General features: G+C 41.1%; 2 protein-coding genes across 2 annotated transcripts; one reads left to right on the top strand and one right to left on the bottom strand.

The window, feature by feature from the left end:
* Window positions 1-351: 351 nt before the first annotated feature.
* On the top strand, window positions 352-4,127 carry BLOC1S2 (biogenesis of lysosomal organelles complex 1 subunit 2). Its single transcript, XM_040564052.1, has 5 exons — window positions 352-480; window positions 1,244-1,360; window positions 2,270-2,389; window positions 2,912-3,016; window positions 3,580-4,127. The coding sequence occupies exons 1-5, from the start codon at window positions 429-431 to the stop codon at window positions 3,609-3,611; spliced, it is 426 nt and encodes a 141-aa protein (XP_040419986.1). The 5' UTR covers window positions 352-428; the 3' UTR covers window positions 3,612-4,127.
* A 6,259-nt stretch (window positions 4,128-10,386) lies between these two features.
* On the bottom strand, window positions 10,387-19,577 carry LOC121073268 (cytochrome P450 2H1-like). The gene is given in 12 exon segments (XM_040564051.1): window positions 10,387-11,122; window positions 11,612-11,728; window positions 11,731-11,752; window positions 13,088-13,275; window positions 13,560-13,701; window positions 14,177-14,295; window positions 14,298-14,352; window positions 14,781-14,941; window positions 16,180-16,329; window positions 17,174-17,209; window positions 17,212-17,335; window positions 19,398-19,577. Coding segments are annotated over 12 exon segments (1,476 nt in total). The 3' UTR covers window positions 10,387-10,940.
* Window positions 19,578-25,739: the final 6,162 nt, after the last annotated feature.

The following is a 25,739-nucleotide window of genomic DNA, read 5'->3' on the forward strand; positions in this document are numbered from 1 at the left end:
CAAAGTGCTCCTGCAGTAAATGTTTGGGTCACGGTGTCACGAGGAAGGAAATAACTACACTGACAGCACAGCTGTGTGAAGTCAAACACTTTCAACGCTGCTTCGCTGCCTCTTACAGCTCATGAAAATTAAAACCGTGACACACTTTACATCTCGGTATTCCTCTTTCTCCCGCTGCCGCTATGCGGGCTGCCCCCGCACGTCCCCGCAGCCCACCCCTGGTTACGGGGCCGGGGCCTCCCCTCAGGCTGCGGGGGCAGCAGCGCCCCCGTCGGGCAGCGCCCAGCGCTGCGAGAAGGCCGCGGCCCGCCCCGGCCCGCCCCGGTTCTCCAGGGCCGCGCCTGCGCCGCCATGGCGAGGGGCGGGACCGCGGCCTCGCGTGAGGGCGGCGGTGGCGGCGGCGGGCGCCGGGGCAGGGGCCTGGCGCCATGGCGACCGCGGCGGAGGGGCTGCCCGAGGCCGGCGCGCAGCCCGCCAAGCGTAAGGGGCCGGGGGCTGGGGGCGCCCCGAGGCGGTGGGGGGGCGGTGGGGGGCGCTGCCTGCTCCCGGCCGGGCTGGGGGCTGGCTGCGGGCGGGCCCCGGGGCTGTCTGTCTGTCTGTCTGTCCGTCCGTCCGTCCGTCTGATGGCAGCGTCCTGGCATGTATCTGCGATCCCCCTACGGGCGGGGACCCGGGGTCTCTGCGTTCAGCCCAGAGGCAAGGCAAAGCTGTCACAAAACAAAGAGCAAGCTGCCGGGTTGTGGGAGAGCAGGGCAAGGGCCAAGTGTGGTAGAAATGGGTTTCGAGGAGGAAAGCGCTGGTTATCGTTTTCCGTGGATGGAAATCCGTTTCTTCCCCTTGTGAAACTGGCTTGGGGCAGTTTTTGTATGTTAAGGCAGTGACTAGAAATAAACATCAATGGAATTGTGCACAAGTTCTTAGAGGCAACATCCCGCAGAAGTTCTCCCCATATTCCTTTCAGAAAGGGCTGGTATTTGTAAATGCAGTCAGGCCAGGTACCTTCCGCTTAAATGTTTCCCAACATATTACTTAAAAATAATCTTGATGCTTCTTTAAGGTAAAGGCTTGGTTTGTTCTCCTTTCGTGCAAAGTAGACAGTGTGTATGGAAAGTAGGTATAGTCAACAACACCAACAAAAACAACAACACCAACAAAAATAAAACACTTGACCATTTCATTTTTATGGTGTGTTTCTGTACCTGCTAACCTTCCTCTAACCCTATAATGTCTGTACCCCGATTAGAGGATTCAGCTGTTGAAACAGCAGAGGAAGCTAAGGAGCCTGCAGAAGCAGACATCAATGAACTATGTAAAGATATGTTCAGCAAAATGGCCACTTATTTAACAGGTGAACTGACAGGTAAGGCACTGCAGTAGTGACTGGCAAATAAATTTTTGTTTCTTTTCATTTTCTTTCCAGGAACTCTGTTGTGTTGTTTATATAAACTATACCTATTTTATCATATTTGACAAGGCTGGCAATAACTGTTCTGTTCCTCATAGGTGCTTCACATGCGTATGTTTTAAAAATCAGCAGTCTTGTCCAACTGCTTTGAGCCTGTAACAGGCAATCATACAATTATATAGGTTGGAAGGGACCATTGCAGGTCATCTAATCTAATTCCCTGTTAAAAGAAAGGGAAACTTAGCAGTTAGGTCACTTAAGCAGATACCTGCCTAGCTGAGATGCTTCATAAGGTTGATGATCTCTCTGATATGATCGTCCTTCCACCTTGCTGTGAGTGTAGAAGATCTCTTATCTCTGTTAAACAGATAGGGGACTGCGGGAAGTGGAAACTTGCTAATTTATCTTCTGAATTTCACTGGATTCTGTCTTGAAAATCTGAATGAAAGTGACTTTGGTAAAATAGGCAAGGAAGTCTGTGAGGCTGAGAAAATGCAGGGATTGCCCAAAACTCTATCTACCATTCTGATCTTTGAAGCATTCTTCCTTTCTATGTTTTGCTGAATTGGCCTGTCTTCGGAATGACAGTTTCCTTCCACCTGAAGTTTCTCAAGTTTGCTTGTTTCTTGTTTGTTTGTTAATTTTTTTGAGAAAAAATTGCAAGTATGTATTCAACAGTCCAGTTGATTTTTACATTTCACAAAACGTCATTTCTTTTTGTACATCGTTATACTAATACCTCTAGTACCACCTAAATTATTCTTCATTATATTTGGCTGTTGTTTTGAAATTTCTTGTCCTCTAGAAGAGTCTGCACTCAGTTCAAACTGCGTGAACATTAAAATGTACTCTGTTGTTTTTAAGCCACCAGTGAAGACTACAAACTCTTGGAAAACATGAACAAATTGACTAGCTTGAAGTACCTAGAAATGAAAGATATTGCTATAAACATCAGCAGAAATCTGAAGGATTTAAATCAAAAATGTAAGTAAACCAAATAAGGGAGGGATATAATTAACTCTAGACTTGTGTGTGAAATTAAGCATCTAAGATTTGATAGTTTACACTCCAATAGGCTCTCAAGGAAAGAAAACTCACTGAAATATACATGCTGTTAGACAGTGACAATCTTCTGTATATCTTTACAAAACTACAGTGTACATAGACTAGCATAAGAGAATTTATGTCCCATTCTACCCCAAATTTTGGACTGATAGGGATTAAATAACAATTCTTTTGATATACATTGTTTTTTTATTTGTGTGGAGTCTAGCCAGTAAGCTTTTGCCAGTAAGCCAGTCTAGCCTCTGAAGCTTTTCATAAGTTGCTGGAATATGGCTGTCAGCATCACCACTCAATTTTGGGGTGGGAAAAGGAAGGAGCTTTTGAAGTATTTTATCTGGAGAATATTATGAGAAATTCTTATGTTTGAAGTATGAACTGTTTCCTGGAATTGAATTAATAAGAACTAACAGCTTTTTTTTTTTTTTTTTTTTTTTTTTTAAGATGCTGCTCTTCAGCCATATCTGGAACAAATCAATCTAATTGAGGAGCAGGTTGCAGCTCTGGAGCAAGCAGCTTATAAATTGGATGCATATTCCAAAAAACTTGGTAACTATATCTTCTACTGTTACTACCTAGCAACATATCTCTTATAAGGAGATTTCACAAGACAAAGTAAACTCTTACTTTATTTAACAAGTCTGAGTGACAGAGTTGCTCGTGTAGCATAATGTTGATCCACTTCCAGTTAATGAACATTAGAAGTGTGTGTGAAGTGGTAAGAGTTGATAAAAGATTAATATATCAAGTTACATGGAGGTATAATACAGGTATTATTGAACTACAACTTATTAATGAAGCTTGATTTCTTTTTTGCAGTGTGCACTGATGCAAATTTTAAAGACAGATGTTTAATCCCACAGATAGAGAGATTCACTGAGTTCCACCAGGCACCCAAGTCTTGGCTTAAGTTAGTATGCGTTGTCTGACTTAGGCATCTAGATCTTGACAATCCCATTTTTCAATTCGATTTGCCTAAGTACTTTAGGAAAAAATGGCCCCAAGTGATTTCTTTAAATTAACTTGGTTGTAAGATGTCTTGTATTGCTGCATACAAGATTTAAGATTTTTACCTATCGAGTCCTAAAATACTGTTATTTTTCCTCCTGCAGAAGCCAAGTACAAAAAACTGGAGAAACGATGAAATTACAACAATCTTTAAGTTGGAGTTGGGCTATGAGTCAGACCGATCCCTGTTTAAGTTACACAACACCAGTTTTATATGTTGACAAGGATTTGGTAACAGCTAACATCATGACTGGTAATCTTTTGTATCTATCGAATACAGTAAGCTGTATTCATGCTTAAGGCTGAATAGTATTTCCTCTTCTCAAACGTTCCTGTTGCTTCCGTTGTTACACGGTGAAAAGTTGAAACTTGTCCCTAACCCGTACATTGATATTGGCTGTGTTTAGTCCTGTGTCCCACATGAAACGTTCTACCTAGGAAAAGCCCTGCATAACCTATAAAGATGTCTTCCCGTAGTAGCAGCAGGACCTAAACCTATTTTTTTCTTTCATTGAGCTCTGCATTAAGAAGATTCCCTGGCCTTTGGAGTTACAAATGCGGTATTGAAAATACTCGAGTTTGATATACATCTTTATCTGTTTGAAATAGAGAGACTAGTTATGATAAATTTACAATAAAACAACTTGCTGCATTTGTCTCTCTGGAATCTCAAATTCCTGTTGGAAAGATTATGTAACTTGTCCTTTTATTTTTCAAAGGGTCTGTTAATAAAGACAAACTCTTTCCAGTTACTGGAGGTCATAGAAGAGAACATGCTTTAAACTCTGTGTCAAGTATTTCTGCACTTATATTCTTTACCTGTCCTGACCTCAGGTGGAATTCTTGTATCACATTATCACATGCTTAGCTAACATAGCACATCCTTTCTCTGCTTTCCCAGTGAAGTTTTGTATAATATTTTGATCCTAGTAGTTTTTGGAGGGGCATGCCCAGCAAATAAATCTCCTTCTCTACAAGATTAACAATGCTCCAAATTGCTAATTTAACAAGGCCCTTTTCACTGAACAGAAACTCCCACTCAAAGTTTGTGGGTTTTTGGTTCCTATTGACTCATACTAGTTGAAGCTGGCTTTTGAGTGAGTTGCAGTAGATGATGCTACAAGTACTGATGCAGGAAAGAGGAAGTTCAAACTTTTGACGGACTATTTAGAAGAATGGTTAGTCAGGTGACAATATGGTAAAAATCATAATTCTGTCAGTCAGTGTACAGCCGCGGATTGACAGTTTTTCCTAGTGCTATTTAAAAGCGGTGAAGCAAGGCCTCTGAGAGCCTCCGGCATTACTTTAAAAATCCTGGTTTTAACATGGTAAATACTATTCTAGGTGGCCTTGACATAGGATTTGAGAAGGCCAAGTTCACTTTGAAAGATTTTCTTGAATGAGTTTCTTTAAGAACAGGGTTAAGTCTCCCAGAGGCATCCATGCATTTGTGTCTGTTTGCTCTTATCCGTAGTTAGCTACTAAACACTTAGCATCATTATCAAAGCAACATCCTCCAGTCCAACAGGAGGAGATACCAGCTGATGAGTTATTTCTGTGTTGGAGGAAATCATACCATGCAGAACAGCACCTGTGTTCACAGTTATGCTAGACAAGAGGATCTTAGCCAGGCAGATCTAAAATCTTAATTCCTAGAGACTGGCATGAATGACAGTGTGGACAGTGGCCTGTTTGGTGATCTCTGATATGGGGAAGTGTAATATATCAACGCAATAAGACAAGGTGGTAGAGAGTCTACAAGTCCTGTTTCTCCAGGGTTTCATGCACTTTTGATTATACAAGAGGTGGACATGATTCAGCCAGACTCACCAGTGTATTTGATAGTACCATCCTTTTTCTTTGCCATTATAGAGGAGAATCACAGCTGATGATGTAAAATCTCTTGAGGATAAGATGCTGTCTAGAGCATTGTGATCATGTTTATGTGATAGGGAAAATATCAAGCACAAAGTGCCAGTGACTTGTCCTGTCACTATGCAGCAAGCTAAATAAATTCTTCTGCTCCTGGCAGATAACCTGTCAATCAGGTATTGAACAGAGAATGGAACATGATCCAGACAGGCTCCATACTCTAATGGCAGCATGCTGTCGATTTAGGTGCAAATCCACTCCCTTCTTGGATGTGTGCCATGTACTAAGATCCTCAATTGGAGACAGAGTCCACAGAACCAAGCTGGGTGCAGAACTGGATGCGTGGCAGCCCTGCTCTGTCTTTAAGAACTGTTGCAGTCACCATGGCATTTTCCTTAATACGTATGTCCACATTCCAGTTAGTTAAGATGCCAAGGCTCATAGTGTCATGCATAAGAAGAATCCTCTGCTACTGGGATCATTACAGCGGCCTTGCTGTGTAATCTGCTGAACTGACCATGAAGAAAAATGCAGGTTTCCTCTCTGCTTTTGTTTACATCCTTTAATACTTCCTACTGGAGCTGCTTTAGTAGGGCACCTGCTTGTCTTGAGGCCATGGGGAGGCACCAATGGTGAAGAAGTTTCAGGGCTACAAGTCTTTCTTAAAAGAAAATAGGAGACACTCATGTTTCTCCCTCAAGCATTGTTCAATGTACGAAGCTCATCCTGTGCCAGCAAGACTTCTTCCCCTAATGCATGCATGCAGCACACTATATCGCCAGTGGTAGCTTTGGACATTATGGCAACCCAGTAGGAATTTTTACTAACACAGGAGTTAGATACAGGGATGGCCAGAGTGTTTAGGCAGAAGGGACTGCACTCAAAGATAGACTACTGCTAGGTAAGCAAGAACACACACTCAGGGGCACGAAGGCTAGAGTTTGTCCTCGGCTCAGCAGATAACTGGAAATTTTTGATTAAGCAGATTATACTGTACAGAACACCACTCTGGGTACGGACCTACTAACTGTAAGCCATAATCAGCACCTTATACGGTCTTCAAAGACATGTCTGAAAGCAGAGGATTCTGTCAATGTCACAACTAAACCTGGAATGAGAATCCTGGAAATTGGAATCCTCTAAACTGGAAACTAACTGGAATCCTCTAAAGAAGGCATCCACACTACTGGTGTTAACAGGTACTGCTCCTCATCCTTCAGGGCCCAGTGGATCAAGGGGACAGAGTGACAGTGGATACGTAAATATGCTCACATGCAAGCAAAACCATTTTATCTTTTACCTCTGCATTTAGCTCAACCTGGAGAATGTTCAGTCGCATGGAGCTTCCTGGTCTGCCCTATCCCATCTCTTTATAGTCAGAGGTCTAGTGTCTGATTTGTGTCTTTACAGTGAGGCTCAAGAATAGGTTTAAATATACTGCAGGGACACTCCTATTTGGATCTGGTTTTGTAGAACTGCTAGCTTAGCCATGGCTTGTTTTACTCAAAGGTACAATTGATGGTGAGATCCACTCACCACATACAAACCAGTATGCTGTTGGAAGTTCTGGGAATCTGTATGATCAGGGCATAGAAAATTCCAAAGAAAAATAATACAGCATTTTTCTGCTCATTGTCTTTTCTTGACAGGATTGCAAGATGGCCACAAGAGGGTGATGTGTCAGTAGAGAAAAGTTCCCCAAGATAAAGCAGTTAAGGGAAAGTAAGAACCAGTATTGTTGTGTTGAAATAATTGCTTTTCTGCATGTAGAAAATAGTGGTATTTTAAAATTACAAAGATGAACTCTTTGAACTCTGGAGCCTCAGGAATTCTGAAGATGGAAGTCTGTCTAGCCATGGATTTCACTTAGTGTTTTCAGGTAAGAGAGCTAAGAAATAGCAAACTCTTTCACAACTTTTGAGTATCATATCTCCAGGAAGCAGAGATGGGAAGAGGAGCTTGTCCAACAAGTGAATTTTTACTGAGAGGAAATTTTAGAGAATGGGTACCTGAGTGTTTGTGTGACAGTGGCACCCCAGTTACACCAAGAGTTGGCAGCTGCGTTCTCAGTTCTGTCTCTAAGTGACCATTTCCTTCTCTGCCTGAGGGCCCTCTCTGTGACTGGTAGAATCCAAATCATGGCAAGGTTGGCAGGTCCTTGAAAAGCAGCACCACAGAAGAGGCATGGTGAAGTGTGTGTGGACAGCATATTACTAGTGAATTGTATAGTCCAAAAGCCAAGGCACAGCTTGGTTGCTGCTCAAACATTTTTCCTAGGAAGTCCATTAGACATCTCAGAGGAGGCACAACGGATATTAAAACATCATCTCTTCTCTTCTGTGGCATTTCCTGGTGGAAAAATAATACGAAAGTAGCATGTGCTCGAAGGGAAGAACATGGAAGATCACGAGGAAAGAGGGGGCTGACAGATGAGAGTCAAGGGGCAAAGTATCTTGTCAAAGTGGTTTGTGCAGCCGCTTTGAAGCTGAAGCAGTTCTTGACAAGTCTGTAGTTCTTGACAGGACTGTAACTGCAAACCAGGGACTAATAGCCTAGCAAACACAGCTCTTTAAGCAGGACAGAAGCATTCAGTTCCAGAGAAGGATTTTTTCCCCAGCACCCTTGAGGCAGTTCTACTCAGCTGCTCCAACAGGTTCTTCAGAAGTTGGACTTAACAGTTGGACTCGATGATCTTAGAGGTCTTTCCAACCTAAATGATTTTATGATTCTGAGTCTGATCCAACTTTCTGAATAATATTTTGTGGAGATGTCCAGAGTATTCAGGATGGGGTCTTAAATCATTAGTGGAAACTGCAATGTGTTCAACAGCTGAAAATAGCTCTTCTAGAATGGAGTATACTTTTTTACGTGGAACTCTGTGTTCAATAAATGTTAAAAGATATCCAGTGGGGTGCTAATCACAAATGTATATTGGCCTGAAGCTAAATATATAATTATTATAAATAATATGTTGTTGTATGTGAGTGTTACATCTGAGGAAAAACATACAAGCAAAAGTAATAAGCAGAAGACATCATGATATTTAAGTATGATGAAGTCTGTTAATGCAAGGTTTGTTAATGATTAGTATTTGTCCCTGCTTTCTGATATTACAGTAGAACAAAGTTGAACCTTGACAGGGTCAACAAAAATTATAAATTAAAGCAGTTCATCCAGGTCTGTCAGCAGCCAGTGATTTATCTAGCCAGTTATGTTTAACCTGGAAGAAATGAGATCTATTGATTATCTTTTCACTGTTGTTTTTACCGTAGGCTACCTAAAGTGAGACTTTCAGGATGCAGCATCAGCCCCCTTTGATCCCACATCCCTGCTTCACATTGCAACAGAACTGCTGGGAGCCACAACCAGTTCCTTGCTAGTTTCATTGTCTACCTCCTTGTCTCTTCAGCATTGGAGAAGATGTCAGAAACAGGGAAGCTACTTCCTGGGCCATTTCCTTTGCCCTTCATAGGAAACATGTTGCAGCTAAAGAATAGCTTGCCTGAGTCTGTGGAAGAGGTAAAGGATATTTGCTTGCAGGGCTTGATAGCTTTTACAAGAGCACTTTCATTTCTATGTAGTGTGACTTGCTCATGTTCTTGTAATTAAATGGGTGTAATTTAAAAGCTGTGTTCTTTTTTGGTAAATTGTTTCAGCTCAGTAAGAAGGACGGTCTCATGTTCACAATATATTTTTGGGCACAGTATGTGCAGTGGTGTTATATGGACCTGATGTTGTGAAAGAGGCTCTGATTGACTAAGAGTTCAGTGGAAGAGGACCTATTCCACTCTCCTAGAAGTTCTCCAGAGGAACGTGTACTTTCCTGAGAGATTCTTGCTGGGTAGAGGAGGAGGATGTAACTGCGAAGATCAGAGAGGAAGAGCTGATGTTTCATTTAGTACATTTAGAACAGACCTTTGGCTCACTGGCATTAAATGGTCCCATTCTCTTGCTATTGTAGATGGTGTCTGTTGCATTTTGTAATGTCTGGGTTACTACCTGGAAAACAGATGGCTGTGTTGTCATTCTCACTCAGCTTTCCACCCTAGGAGCTGGGTAGGTCATCTCTATGGGACAAGTATTTCCTGAAACAGTCAGGACTATTTCAGTAGTCAGCCTCAGTGCTCCTCTATCTCTAATTTCTGCTCCGTATCATGGTGGAGTCTCTGGGAGCTAAAGCTGTTTTCTTGCTGATTTGCATGGGCTGCCTGCTCATCTATTCAGCATGGACGAAGATATCTGGAACAGGGAAGTTGCCCCTTGGGCCATTTACTTTGCTTATTTTAGTCATGGAACAGCTGAAGGGGAAGTACAGGGTGCTTTCTTTTTTTTCTTTTTCTTCTTTCCTGCCAAGAAGTCTTCTAACAGTTGGTCCTGGTTGTATATGGTTATAAACTAGATGATATTTTCATGTATCTTTTTTCATTTCTATTTCTGTGATTCTGTAATATTTTTTGCTATGGACTTTGTAATGCCATGCTAACAACTCATGGAAATGCCAGTTCTACATTTGTCCGTCTATGCTTGGCATCTCACATAAACTCCTTTTACCTCTTTCTGCCTAATGGTTGTAAAATTGCTTTAGTGATCTTTACATAGTTCATAAAAGTAATGGGAAGATGCAAGCTGCCATTCAGCTAGTAAATGACGTCATGGGGATCCCAGTATTATTTTATTTGTCCTCTTTTGCACAATGGTCAGTGCTGTAATCACAGTTCTGGTTCTGATAGGTCTAATAAGGCCAGTTGAGCCTTCTACCACATTGTTACTGAAAATGTAAGTTTTATAGGTCGTTGTAGCTCAGTCTTCAAGCTGTAATGTGTTTCATATAAATGAGTGAAACAAAAGTCAAATACATACAAATCTTGGAAAACATTTGAGAGTCTAAGCTTTGTGTAGAAAGGTTTTCCACTAAAACATGTCCTTCTAGGATTTTAAGAAAGCAATTCAGTGCATTACTTCTTATTTATTTTGCAGTATAAATTCTAATTTTACAGATCTTCATTATAATCACACAAGAGAGGACCCATGCGCCCAGCCATCAGATTAACTCCATCCCCGTCATATGAGAGGATTTGTACTGGGGCAAGATTACAGTAGATGGTCATCTTCTAACAGAAGAAAATCATTCCATATTGCTTTGTGCTTACTTTTACAAGTAGATCACAAACAAACTGAAAACAGAGGAGAAATGTACCTCAAGCAGGGTCTGTGAAAAGCCTGTAGTGCAAGCATCTGTTCCTGCTGTGCTGAGAGGAGCAGGTGATAGGGACAGCAGCAGCTGGGCTCTCACAGCACTAGTCCACACAGCCTAACACATCAGGATGTCAGGAACCAGATAGGAACCTGAGCTAGGTGAAGGAGACCCTTTATCGTTCAGCATAGGGAGCTGTTGTTGCTATGCAATTACCTACTCTGCCTCTGTTTAGAGCTGGCTGTGGTGATTATCAACACACCACACTTTTTTTTTTTAAAGCATAACATTTATCTCCATAAAGAATATAACAATGATGTCAGTCTCATCAAGCTGGGAAATGACTTTGATTCAAGCAGACTTTTCATGAATTTGGGAGCTGCCAGCTGTCTTCATTGTCTAACAGGGAACAAAACCGACCTGATAAGGTCGGGGCATATTTGTCAGACTGGTGATTAATGGGGAAGTATCAATGTCCTTCCGATCCAAAACAGGTTTCAAAGTAAAGTTCTGCAGAATGGATGTTAGAAATATGAATATCTCCATCCGGGCCAGACCTTCGCCTGCACAGATGCGTTTTCCTGCAAAGAACAAATAATAAAAAGGAGGTGATGGTAGAGTAATTTTTCTGGTAACTTATTTTACCCCCTGTTCCTTGAAAGTTCGGACGTCTCAGAATAGGTGGGCAGCACTGCAGCATTTTGGGGAAGTGAATTGAATTAAACTAGGGGTTCAGTATCCAAAATAATGTGAGAGTGCTCAGTGGGGAAAGGTAGTTTGAAGGCTTCAGTTTTTCATGTTCTGCTTCTGTTTGATGGTAAGTCAGGAGATAGAGAACTGGCATGGCTGTGAGTCTCACCTCGTTCATCCTTTTGTGTAGAATGAATCGGATGGTCTTTTGTAACTACTAAGAAAGGAAGCCAACTGAAACTCTAGTACAGGGGTTAGGGCTGCCCAGAAGTGACTCTTCTATTCTACGTCACTGTACAGACAGTGGTGACAGAGCCCCTAAAATGTTCGGAGGTTCTAGCAAAGCACAGCCTAGGATCTGAAGTAGAAAGAGCTCTTACCTGCAGAAAACGGCATGAAGTAGTCACTCCTTTTAAAGGTACCGTTTGCATTCAGGAAGTGTCCTGGGTCAAATTTTTCAGGATTTGGAAATTCCTTGCTGTCTTTTAGGATGGGAGCAGCATAGGGAATATCATAGTGTCCTGAATTAGCAAAGAGAGAAGAAAATTCAAGTGGGGACATGCCAAAGCACAGCAGTATTGAGCAGTTCCCACAGCTGAACAGCATGGCACTGCTTTGGTTTAACTGCTACGTAGTCTCAGTACATGTAACTGTCACTCAGAAGTAGCAAAACTAAAATTTCATGAGAAAGGCTGGTAGAACTCCTCATGAGCCACAAGTGGGGTTCTTGGGTGAGATTTAAAAGGTTTAGGGAAACAGGATTTTTTTTCTGAGGAAAGAAATTACAGAAGAGTTGACTGAGATCAACAGTACTCATTCATGTATAGGAGTTAACTGGCTACATTCTTCCAGAGAAGCAGTTCATTCAATAACAATTATTTTTATAATAAGTAAAAATCAGGAGGACTATTTCACAAAGGGAAATAAAAACGTAGAGCACTGCAAGTCTTAATGCATAATAACACCTCAAGAGGACCATTTGCATCCTCTAGAATGTTGAAAAATAAATTCTCATGTCAACTGTATCAGCTTTGAAATCATTTGTTATAGAAAGAGAACCCAGTGGCAAAGTTTTTATGAGGTCAATATCCTGATAACCCTGAAGCCTGGAACAGGAAGCTCCAGCTCTCATTTATTTAATTCCCCTGTACTTTTGGCCTGGGTAAGCTCTGTGATCATCACACACACTGGCTGGAAAGCAGCAATTCAAAACTTAGCAGACCTCCGGTCGATCCCAGAGCTCCAGATACCTAAGTTTGCACATGCACATGTGATACGAAAATCCTGATGATATAGAAAATTGGTCAAATGAATCTCTATTTAATCCACATATGCTATAATAAGGTTAAAAGCACTCTTTGCCTAAGCAAAAAGCACAGCTGGAAAGGCATTGTTACTGATAATCGATTCATGATCCTTTACTCCCCTACCTCTTTAAAAGATAACAGAACATATTTTATCTGAGTCAGTGAAGTTTGACCAGTTTAAAATGAGCATTTAATAAATAAAAATATCTGCTATAAGTATGGTAAAGATGTTCCGTAATGAATTTTAATAGCAAGGTTGGTTCGAGTATTTAACATTGCTTTCAAATAAATTAGAACTTTGATTGTTTACGTTTGTGTGAAAAATAGAAAGCTCCATCTCCTTCTTCACACAGAGGATGGAAAGGCTTTTTTCAAATACAATGGAGGGGGCTAAACTCAATAACTTTCAGGATACTCTCCCACACTAAATTATTCTGATTCTATATATTATTTCAGTGTGTTTGAAAATAAGCAAAGTAAAAGATAATGAATAGAACTCGTCATTGTTTACAAGAGATTATGACCTTTCTCAGAAACAGTGGAACAGACCTTGGGGATAAAATAGTCTCTGAACTTGGTGTCTTTGGTCACAGCATGTGGGACATTAAGTGGAAGGAAATCAATGAATCTCTGGATTTCATGAATCACAGCATCTGTGTAGGGCATCTGGCTCCGGTCTGCCATGCAGGGACCTCGGTCTCGGCCAATCACACGGTCAATCTCCTGGTGAATTTTCTCTGTTAGGAAATAAGTAAGTGTTGAATGGTCAAGTCTCTTGTCTGTTTGCCTAAACCTCTCCCCAGAGCTGCAGCAAAACTTTTAGAGCCCCAAGAATATATGAACAGACTTAGTACTAATGCCTCTCTCCTATGAATAGAACTAAGACTGATAGACATCTTCATGCTTCAAATACATTTCTTTACTCAGGGGACCATTGCCACCTGTGGCAGTGACAGGAATTGTACAAATTGAACCCATGTCCTATTAAAAATTTTTCAGGTATTTATTCCCTTTCTTTTACCTTCAACCTCTGGGTATTTTTGGAGTATCAGAAGTCCATATCTCAGGGCAATGCTGGTTGTCCCTGTTCCAGCAAGGAACAAGTCAAGCGTGGTTCTGGTCAAGGTACCAACGGTGAATTCTGAGTGACCGTTCCCTTTCTCCTGAAGGAAGATTTAGCAGAATTCTTTGAATGAGAAAGCTAAGAAGCTTGTTTACAAAGGAAAGTCTTGTTCCTGTAATGTGTGTTTAGGTACATCTAATTTTTTTTGAAAATAAAATGATCTCCAGAACACCAGCAATTATGGTAGTTCTACTGAATGATGTGAACATTTTTGATATGGGAGGAGTGTAATTCAAAATAACATCAGTCAGGTTTGTCACCAGCTCTCCTAGCTTTGTCTAGTGCTGTATGCCAATGTTAGTTCTGTGTTTAAAGATCTTTAAAAAGAAAATGGAGAGGGTAGAATGAAGGTGAGCATAGAACAAGGTGCCAATGAAAGTGTATTCCCCTCTGTGTTTGCAAAAGCCCAGTGCCCTGCTACAACTGCGAGAAGACACAGGGATTCAAACAGTGGTATTCTTAGTATCCAAAACCTTCTCACTCTGACATCCAGAATACTCTCACTCTTACATTACCTGTTCCATTTTGTTGATGAAAGCATCAATAAAATCTCGAGGACAACTGGGATCCAGAGATTCCTGGTGTGCTGTTACTATTTCAGAAATAAATCGATTTACATCTTCAACATTTTTATGAGTGTCTTATGGGGCCCAGGTAAAAGATCAATGACATTTGGGATGAAATTGTATATCTGTAAAAATAAAATGATGGAAAAGCACATTTTGCTCAATGTAGATACAATATTTTTTTCCCTAACTGTTACTATGAAAATTAGTAATTAAACTGTTTTGGAACAGTAGGTCTGTATTATTCAAGTGGATTTTAATGCCTTTTAGATTATGGTTTCAAAGATAGAATTCACTTGAGCTACTTTTGCAATGATACCCTTCTCTGGACAAACAATTTGGAGTCCATAAATTAAACAAACAAACAAACAAAAAAAACCACACAAAAAGCCACCACACATCAGGACTTGATCATTTAATTGACTTTTTGGCCTTCAAAAGTTTTCTCCATATTTAGGCAAATTTACCCCAATGAAAAATGAATAATGTGAATAAATATTCATTAAAATCATAATAATTAATACATTTACTACTGAAATGAAACTGCACGTACCTGTGTCTGTATATTGTTCTGGAGCCTGTTATTTTCTTCCATCAACTCAATTAAAGTTAGAAATTTCTTGTCCTCATAATCAAACCGATCCCCAAAGACAATAGAGCAGATGATGTTGGAAACAGCATGGACTAAGAAACTGCTAGGGTCGAAAGGTTTCTCTGCAACAAAAAAAATGGTTCCTTGCTTTCAGTATTTTGGTCACTATTCCCTCCTTCGACACTATGGGGAAGTTTTGCATCTACTATGAGTCTTTGAGAATCAGAGTTGTATAGTTCTTCGAGAAGCTGGTGGAGAGCTAATCCAATTTATTTTTCTCTACTTTAAATGATCCAATTTTCCTGTTTGAGTGGTTTAAATACCTCTTTTATCCTGTTCTCACCAGAACACTGGTCTGAGTGGCTTGGTTCCTCTTCAGCTGACACATGCCTCTCTGCATTATAGACTATTAGAAACAGCCTGAATAATCCCTCCAAAATCTAAGGAAAATTTTAAGGACTTTGCATTAACCTGTCTTTAGGTTATTGCACCCTGTTTACAAACTCTATTAGCGTAACCTCAGTTACCTCTCTTAGGGGTTCAGATACCCATGATCAAAAGTTGAGTTTTGATAGCATAGCTGCATAAACTTCTAAGAAAATTACCTAAGTGTGAGAAAAAGTGGTATTAGACCCACAAAAGACAGGAAAGGTAAAATTGCAGACAGTGGTGCATATCAAGGATGGAAGAGGAGAAGCATCAAGATGAAAAGACATAAAATCTTAAAGGAAAAAAAGGTGACAGAAAATGTCAACTCAGCAGCACTGAGGAGCAGCCTATTCCAAGGAGCACTGCAGCCAACATTTCTCTGCCTGCCTGCTGACTCCCTGGCCAGCAAAGGCCCATCCGGTGTCCCATTAGAAGTGGTGAGCATAGTAACCCTAAGCCTAGTAGGTTAGTAGTCCTAGCTATTTATTGTTAGCTTTAACAATAAATATGCTTTATACTTTTCATTTGCATATATCTTGCTTGCGAAACCTTTTAGTATGTAGTAAAAGATGCCATACCAAAGTGACCCAGAGATGGAGGGTCACTATTTCCTAGAGGCTCATAGGAAACAGTGATGCATTGTCATCCATTTAGGTCCATCTGCTTTTCCCCCCTTGCAGATTATCACTCATGAAGGTTGGTTGTGGAAAGGAAGCCTGTGGTCCAGGGTGGTACCACTCTCAGGGGAGGTACTTAAAATAAGTAGTCTTAATTTACATACTACTAGAAAATGCATTTGTAGGTTGAAATAGCAGAAATAGGAGCTGTGTGCCCACTTCCTGGGTCACAGGTTTGGTGAAGCAGCCCCACACCCCTCACTGTCCCATTGTGGATTCACAGTGTCCCAGCAGGCACAAAGTCCATGTCCTACCATGTGTTTTCCTGAGCCTCTCCACCAGAAAACCAGCTTCCTCCTGGATTCGCGCCTCGATACTCTTCTTCCCCATCCCAAAGTCACGCAGAGTGGTGAGGGCAAATCGTCGGAGCTGCTTCCAGGTCTCCCCATTGCTGGTTACAATGCCTGACACAGGAAGGAAAAACAGAGGAAACGGATTTTTCCCCCCCTGAATAGGCATTACGTGGTAAATTCTCAACATGCAAATATGCCTCTCTGTGGCGTTCTACCACAATCACTGTATGCCCCCAAACCTAACTTTCCTTCAACTCCGGAGATGACAATCTGATCAATATGATCACAGCACTTTGAGTAAAACTGAAGCTTATTCACAGAATAAGAGAAACTACATCAGGATGTAAATAAGAAGGCACCACAGGTACTAACCTGAACTTGGCCACCAGCACGTGGCCTTTGCACTTAGGTAACTGACCAGATGTTCATCTGTGCACTTTCACACATCGTGTGATCACTTAAAATACCATGGAACAGAAGTACCCTGGAATAACCATTTACGTGGCTAAATGCCATACTGGGAACTGTCCTAGTGAATGGGCCCAGGGCCTAATCCTGAGTGTGACCCTTACTAGGACAGCCGATATTAGCTTGTTGCTATTATGCTCTGGGATTTCCTCTTGCTGGCTCCTGAGCTGTAGGTATCTTGCCAGTACTTTCAGAAACAGGAGAAAGACAGTAAGATCTTAGAGGTGCATTTCATGAACAAGATTTTAGCCAGAATTTGAAGAGTGGTGGAAATAGAAAGGAACTGACCGAAGCCAACCTGGGATCTTAAACAATCCTCCAGGGGTTCAGTTTACTCAAAGGTCCAAGCAGTGAGTTGGGCTTTTAATCTTTTACTACTAATTTTTATGTATGAAAGTAGTAAATGAAATCCACCACTGCCCTCTCAGCTGTGTTCCTGAAGCACTGACTGCCTGAGCTTTGCATGCTGACATTACCAGGGACATACCTGTGCCTTCGAAGAGTTTTTAAGCAACGGCAGATTGCCTCTTCCACTGAAGTTATCTGCCTGATCGATCAGGGCTTCTTTCACAGCTTCATAGCCATACAGCACCACAATCTTTTGGGGGCCTAAATATATTGTGAAGACAGGACCATACTTCTTGCTGAGCTGTAGGAAGAAAGAACACAAAGGCCACATCTGGATGTTAATCATGCTAAAAAAAAAAAAAAGAAAAAAAAAAGATTGTAGCTAAGAGGTCTGAAGGGCAATCTAGCATCACTGAGGCATGACATTTCACCTATGGAGTACACCTAGAGGAAAGAGGAACTGTGTGAGAAATAGGGGGTCTGAATAGGAATGGTTACGTGTCAGGTCCAAATCAGAGAAAAGGAAATTAATCTTCACGAGGCTGACAAACAGTCTGAAACACCTTTCTACTGTATGTGGTAGATAGTAACAGTTTGCACGAGCTCAAAAAACAATTATACACACTTGATAAAGCAAGTCCCTAAAGGGTTTTTGAGCATAAAATACTACAGATGTCTCTAAAATCCACAGATCTCTGGAAATTGGATGAGTACACCAGTGAAGAGTCACTGCATCCTTGTGCTTATCATGTACTCTTTCCCAGGCATCTGGTTTTAGCTACAGCTGCAGAAAGATTCTTGGGCCACTTGGTTTGAACTGGAACACCTCTTCTGAAGTTCACTTTTTAGGAACAAGCTCACTTTCTAAGAACAATCTAGTCCCAGTATTTTGGGGAAACAAATAACCTAGGGCTCTGAAACAATGCAGGATGCTTGTGATTCTCAACACTCACACAGCAAGGCAAAAAGAAGCTCATATGGATATGGGTGCATCTGCTGATGGACATGGTGATGCTAGCTATTGCCACATTTTTCTCTGAAAAAGTGAACACTCAGAAGTGACTTGGTTAACACTAACCTTTCATATGAAAGTTTTTTTTTTTTTTTTTCTTTTATCCCTGGAAACACTTGCAGATTCCACAATACTGTGACAGACAAGAGGTCTGATATGCACCAATACATTGAGCAGCTTAACTGCACCCCAGGAGGCGCAGTGTCACTCACGCTGTAGAAGTGGGAGTGTGCTTTGGTTCAACAGATCCTCATCTCACTCAGTGCTAAGGGTGTGTGAGATTAGAGTTGGGATAAATATTGATTCAAGCATATTTAATCCACAAGGGTTTCTTTTTAACTGTGCCAGGCACTCACACCTTTGAGCTCTCCAGAGACATGTTTCGAGGAACTGTGCTGCTTGTATGTTGCCACATAGGGTAAAGATAAAAGAATAAAGATAAAAGAAAGCTGAGTGAAAGAAACAGTAGCAGATTGCTGACAATGACACTGAAAAGTCTCCTGTTGCATAACCTAGTGACCTGGTCACCTGTGTTACTGCTTGACCTCCCCAGTATTCATATTTGGCAAAACACTACAGGACCACCATTTCATACTACTGTTAAAACTTGTAGATTCGCTGGGGCTGGACGTGAAGCCTGGAGGTTCTCAACTGCCTGACCTCCCACAGAGATGGGATTTGCCCCAGAGAGTCTTTACCCTGTGGATAAGAGCCCTGCTCAAAGTGTCTGGAAACTCAGTGAAGACTCAGCCCCTTCCCATCCATCTACCACCATCCCCTCACAGTCCCCTAAGGAACAGTTACTACAGCCAAACTGCCTCCACTAAACCCCTCCCAGGCATTGCAACACACCTGTTTTGTTTGACAGATGCATGACATTAGCCAGGGGAGGGAATGGACAGCACGATTCACCTCCAAACTCCTTTGCTTCAGCCCCTTCACTCACTACTTCCCCTCCTAGGAGATTATACCTATAGGCCAGGGAGCAGAGGCAACAAAATGGAGCAGGGTCTTCCCTCAAACAATGCCAGACCCTGCTGCCAGGGTGGCAAGGAGATGGACACAAAAGGAATGTGGTGAATAGTGCAATAACATCAGAGCACTGATAGAAAATCTATTGCAAAATGCAGTACAGCCATGAGGCCAGCACAGGACTCATCATTGGTACGATTACTGTAATACGCAGTATAAGACATCAGAATTATGCATTTCTGGGAAACATTTCCTGTTCAAGTTTGATGTTTGGTCAATGCAGCGTTGACACTGTCTAGTGAATTAAGCTGAGACTATCTGGACTGCACTTCATGCTATAGGCAATGGAGACAACACAGGAAAGGAGACAGACTTTTACCTCCTTCAAGCTTTTAGGCAAGTTCCACGGGTTCAGCTGTAACATGTTTCCAATGATGGGGAGGGCCATAGGACCTGGAGGCTCCTTCTCTGTTCGTGATATGCTTCTCCATGCTGCAAAGAGAAGAAGGCATGAGATGCAGGCCAGCAAGATGATAGTAGTCAGTCCCAGGAGCTCCATGGTGGACTGACAAAGAGATGTCAAGTTTCATAAGAGGCTGAGCTTGGACATCCAAATCCATCCTTAGTTATATGCTGTAGTACAAAAGCACACAGATGAAATTAGCCAATAGCACCTCACTATTCCTGCTGAGATAGGAGATTACTTATTAATCTGTCTAAGATAAGAATGAACAAACTAGTGATGAACTCTCTGTTTGTATACTTGGACTTTTTATGTCTACAGCTTGTGTCCCCTTAGGTAATCATTCATGTAGGACTAAAGAAATCATGGTCTAATGCTGCCAAGCAAACTCAAATGCAGAAATACTAGAGTCTAGCTGCTATGGGTATGCTTAAACTCTTGCTGTTGTCCTTAAGCATAGAGCAGTTCCTGCCAGTCACTGCAGTATCACTCCAGTATGTGTCCACAGTGGAGGGAGCTGTGATTGAAAAAAAAAAGACATCTAGTCCTAAAAGGACCCTAGTTCTTCGATATTTCACCTCCATTTCTGGAATGAAAAAATGAAATTGTACTCAGTCACACATGCAGATTTTTGAGGAGTAAAATCAGTTTGTCCTAATCTGTTTTAACCAGACAAGCCACACTGTCTACAGCATTTGCATGATCACTGAGGAGTTTACAAGAGTTTTACAAACCAAAGAGTCCTTCAGCAACCTGCTGTGTTCTTCATTTAATGATGTTTCTAGAAACTAGCTGAAAATCCATAGAAGATGTGAAGAGCCATGAAAGGTAAAGGCTTCCTGATCAGGGAATGACATAATGATTGTCTCTATTAATAGTTAATACAATAGTTAATAATATTTTATCACTTTATTATTTTATAATAATTGTTATATAATAATATTTTTTTATTATTTAACACATTATAAAAGCTTACATAAAATATTACATCCCACTCCTCCTCCCCACAGGAATCCCAAACCCTATAAACAAGATGGGAAATATGTATGTTTTCTGGCAGAGAAGTGGAATGAAACAGTGAATCAGCTACCTGGTAGCAAAGAGCAATACCAAAGAGCTAATCCTAGGACTCTGTTGCCAGATCTTGTCTGTACATCATGCATGGTGTCTCTAAATGTTAGCAATCTACTGTAGACACTATACTTAGACTCATCAGCCTCTTGGGTCTAACATGCCTCTTCCTTCCACTCCACCCCAACTACAAGGCATGGCATTAGGCTATGTATTTCCTTTTCATGTGACTTTTTACGTGACCCTGTCCTGGAGCACATTTAAACACAGCGGACACACTGCTGTACAAGAGGATATGAAAAAGGTTGCACATCAGGCTCTCTGTGGGCCAGGGCTATGTCGGTATGGGAAGGAGTCTGAATAACAGGTACCCTTTTCCTAAAAAAAGCTCAGGTTTCAGTCAACCTGCAGTGCTGTAACCAGTGCAGTATATAGGCGTACAAGGTGAGAAAAGGGGAATTAGTAGGTGCAAAATTATACTGATTTTCTGACACAGCATAAATATCAAGAAAGTGAGCTGCTCTTTGGTTATTAAGGTTAACAAATATTACTAAACTTGACTTGTGAGTCATGTAACAGTCCTAAGTGAAGTTAATTCAGGCTCAATAAAGCCTTAGGAGTGAAACAAATAAATGAGAGAAGTGCGTCAAATGGAGTTGTTCTGGAGTAAGATCTACATGTACAGCTTTGTTTGAAACATCTTTCTTTTTTCTTTTTTTTTTTTTTTTTCTTGTTTTTTCTTTCTTTTTTTTTTTTTTTTTTTTTTTTTTTTCTTTTTTTCTTTTTTTTTTTTTTTTTTTTTTTTTTTTTTTTTTTTTTTTTTTTTTTTTTTTTTTTTTTTTTTTTTTTTTTTTTTTTTTTTTTCTTTTTTTTTTTTTTTTTTTTTTTTTTTTTTTTTTTTTTTTTTTCTTTTTTTTTTTTTTCTTTTTCCTTTTTTTTTGTTCCTTTTTTCTTGTTCCTTTTTTCTTTTTTTTTTTCTTTTTCCTTTTTTTTTTCTCTTTTTTTTAATTTTAATTTTTAATTTTTCCTTTTTTATTCCTGTCATTGGAAAGCTTTTTTTTTTTTTTTTTTTTTTTTTTATGTTCCCAGATCCCCAGTGGGGCTGACAAGTCCCCATTTTTGTGCTTGCTAGGTAGCTCATCCCACCTAGAAGTGCATTCTGACTCCCAGATATAGACAACAGAGACAATTCTCAGATTTTTTTCCTTTTATTATTCAGAATCAGAATTTAGAAATCTTGCCCGGCAAAGGAAACTATCAGTACGTAAACATTTACAACTTCAGAATATATACCTTCTGGCTAATCATTCAATGGGGAATGTAGTAGATTTCAAGGGATATATAAGACAGTTTTACACTAACTAGTCCTTAGATAATTCCATACATACCACAAACACTTGATCCAACTTCTGGAAAGACAGCTTTACTCTTGAGTCCCAGGCAGTGGGGTATTGTACGGAAAGTTGGGGTGCAAGGATTTGCAACCACATCTCTAGCATCACCAACCGTGCAAGCTCCAGCCCCTTGTAAAAGTCTGCTGGGCTATCTGCTCCAGTCAGGCACTTTGCAAAGGCTGGATAACACTTGTGTATATACCCTATGACATGAAACATTTGAATCTTCCCTTAGCACTGAGACACGTGTTTGACATGCTTTAGTAAGGAAGAATGGGCAAGGAAGGCTGGATGGCTATTACATGTTTTGATGGGGAAAGACCTTCCTGAACTCATGAAGATTACATATCAAATCCACAAAAGTATCAGCTGCATTAGCAGCACTTCATATAGACCAAGTTTCCCGTCTTTCCTTAGCCGTTACAAGGATAAAGTCTTTCTGCCCTTTCTCTTTTCTAGTCAGAGGCTGGGAGTTGACTGGAAGAAACGAGGCTTGCATCCGGAGTGCACTGCAGCATCCTCCCACTCCTGCTGCTGTGGGGGGCAGCCCCTCGGCAGTGACACACAAAAACAAGAGGCTCGACCAGTGGTGGAGTCTGAAGTTTTCCAGCAGCCTTAGATGATGTCCCATACTCTTTGCTTTTTGGCAGATTGATTTCATGGATGAGGAGACTGTGCCAAACATTTTACTCATATTTTTTCCTCCTTTGCAGGACGGATACTAAGGGCCTCTATGTCAATCTGGAGGCCAAAAAATAAAAATAAAATAAATTGGATATAGTAGACATCTGTGAAACTGTGAGGGTTTTGGAGAATGTAAGAAGGGAATAACTGCTCATATTCTCCTCCTGTACAGAGCACTAAAATAGCAACTGGCAACATTTAAACAGGCAAAAGAAGGTGGATCTTCACACATCACTTCCTTGGGCTGTGGAACACCATTTGGCAGGATGTAGATGATTTAATTTTATATGTGTTCAAAGTAATCAGGCAAAGTCATGGCAGAAAAATCCATTGAGGATACTCAAACACAAAGATACCAACTATGGCTCAGGAATCACTAGAGGCTGGAAAGCAATCTGAAAATGATTTGTCTGTGGTTGCCTTACTCTTATCCTGTTCCTTGGGACCCTCATTTTGAGTCAATGTGAGCCAGGATCCTGGGTTGGCTTGCCTATAGTCATGATCCAGTGTATCCATCCCCAGGCGCCTCTCTCCTTACATTAAAATCTGGCATTTCACTGAATGTTTGCTTTTAGCAGATTAGGCTGTGGAAATCATCTTGCCTGTTCTACTGCAAATAACATCTCGGCTGCTAAAATACTATTTTCAGGTAGGACTCTCCTTAATGCCTTGTAGAAAATCACAGTGTCAACATCTGCTTTACTTCTGACAGGAATTAGACAAAGGCTCTGATGTGTCCAGCATATATTAAGGTTCAGCATTCAACAGTTTACATAACATGTTTATTTCTACATGCTACACAGGCAGTGCTTGAGATAAGATACAAACCCTACCATTGTTTTTCAGATGATCACAGAATGCCCTTTGACCAACCAACTCAAAAGATTTGGTTAAATATTTGTATCCGAACTCATCAGACCCAAAATACAACTCAGATGACTTAGGACCAAGCCAATGAAACAGCTTCTGTTCAGCAGTCGTTTGCAATATGTAGCAAATTTCCATGCTCTTGTTTAGTCTCCAAAAGGGCAAGAAAGTCGAGGTTGTATCAGCCTTTGTGTGACCTGTGCTGTGACTCCAACAGTAAATCACTGTGTTGCTCCTGTTGCTCATCATCTTTGAATAAAGCCAAGAGGCTTAGCTCTAGATTATGATCAGCATTAAATAAGAACAGCCCTTTCGCTGATCCAGACAGAAAAAAATATCAGGAAATAAGACAGTAAGTCCCAGTGTTATACCTGGTAAAGAAGGCTAATGAATTGCAGGGAAGGTCTGAGCTTAGTAGAGTTTCTGCATCATGGGGAGAGTGCCCACCATGCCTTTCCAAAGGCCAAACAGGGAATCTGCAGTAGAAAAAGGACCTGAACACAGACCTGCTGAAACCTACTCAAGGCCCTCACCAGGGCATTCAGCAGCAGTTTTAAGAAGTTGCTTATCACCATCACAAAATATAAGAGAATATGTCACCAATAGTTCACATGCTCTTGAAACAGTGCATATCATAAGAAAAATGATGACAGACAAATTCACTGACTGACAATTTAAAATCCAAGAAAACTTCAGCAATCATTAAGTAACAAAACCTTTGGCTATACTTGCAGATATCGAGTAACTACAATCATAAATAAACAGATGAAATATCATTCATTTAAAACACTAACACCAAGTGATATAATGTACGCCTTCACTATGCTTTTCAGTCCTGCCAGAGACAGAAGCACAGAGTGGTTTGGGAAGTCAAGGACGAAATCAAAGAAAAGGACAGCCCTAAAAATGGTGCCACCACAGTGGCACAACCAGTGCTGGACCATTTTAGCAGGAGGACAGTTCTTCTTCACTTTGCTGACACTGTCTTCCCATCAATTGTTTAGAAAGTCAGGATATTGCAATTTCTTCAATATCACACATATTCACAACATCACACAAGCCTATAGTGTGATACAACACAGATGTCTGTAGGGGAACACACTACCAGTTATACTTCTCATCAGTCTAATCTTCTGGACAAGTTCTCCCAGACGGGTTTACTTATTTTCTTACTGTCTGGGAATCTTCAGTTTTTGCATGGAGAATATTGCAGAAACCAGTCACATTTTAGTACTGTGTTTACAGACATGCATATCTGTCACATTTCCCAACTTTAAATAGTAACCAAGGAAATGTAGAATAACTTGAGAAAGAAGTACTGTGTCAGGAAATGGAAGGAAACGAGGAGGTGTACTTAATATTCTTCCTGTCAATGAGCAGTGTAGAGGGCCCAGGACAGGGCGGAGGGCACAGCCTACAAGGGACCTTTCACTGTAGAAGTGAGTGCCAAACCGGTGAGCAAGCAGTGGGACCACAGTGTACAAGGACAGCGGCAGGTGAGACAGGGAGCACTAGTGGCTGCCTTGGCTGAAGACCCAGAGTCGTTTCCTATGTGAGGGGTTACGCCAGCTGCATGGTGACAGAGGGAAATGGAGAATTTGGGAGTTTCTGGGACATTTTTTCTGCTCATCGTGGTGGGAGCCTGTTATGAAATGATCTGGCAAGGAATGATCTGACACAGCCTGACAGTCCTTGACCTGCATCCCATCAGGAACAAGAACTTGCATGAACTCACTGGGGTAGGAGATGACAGACAGTGCTTTACTGGCAGGACACAAGCAGTGGCTTGGAAGATAAGATACCAGATGAACTTATGAATGAGCCAAAACTAGCGTTCACTCGATTAAGGCAAACATCTGTGTGTTTCATGCTGAAGTGAGATTTTTTATGCTAACTTTTGTATTTCAGTTTCATTTAATGTTTGACAGTGATTGGCCTGTTCTGTTCTGTGGTAGCTTTCCTCATTTGGATGTTGATTCTCTTGCTCCATCCCACAGCCAAAGCATGCAACAAGCTCTTCCAGTCCTCCCCCACTATGTTTCATGCAAGGCACCACTGGGTGAGCAATCATAGAATCACAGAATCATAGAATAGCTGGGGTTGGAAGGAACCTTAAAGATCTAACTCCAACCCCCCTGCCACAGGCAGGGATGCCACCCACTAGATCAGGTTGGCCAAGGCCCCATCCAGCCTGGCCTTGAACACCACCAAGGATGGGCATCCACAGCTTCTCTTGGCAACC

The sequence above is a fragment of the Cygnus olor genome, chromosome 7, assembly GCF_009769625.2.
Source record: "Cygnus olor isolate bCygOlo1 chromosome 7, bCygOlo1.pri.v2, whole genome shotgun sequence".
Lineage (NCBI taxonomy): Eukaryota > Metazoa > Chordata > Aves > Anseriformes > Anatidae > Cygnus > Cygnus olor.

Bases quoted from the DNA above. Each gene is read 5' to 3' on its own strand.
- BLOC1S2 (XM_040564052.1), top strand. From the start codon at position 429: ATGGCGACCGCGGCGGAGGGGCTGCCCGAGGCCGGCGCGCAGCCCGCC. The intron at 481-1,243 runs GTAAGGGGCCGG...TACCCCGATTAG, and splicing joins CGGCGCGCAGCCCGCCAAGC to AGGATTCAGCTGTTGAAACA. The intron at 1,361-2,269 runs GTAAGGCACTGC...GTTGTTTTTAAG, and splicing joins TTTAACAGGTGAACTGACAG to CCACCAGTGAAGACTACAAA.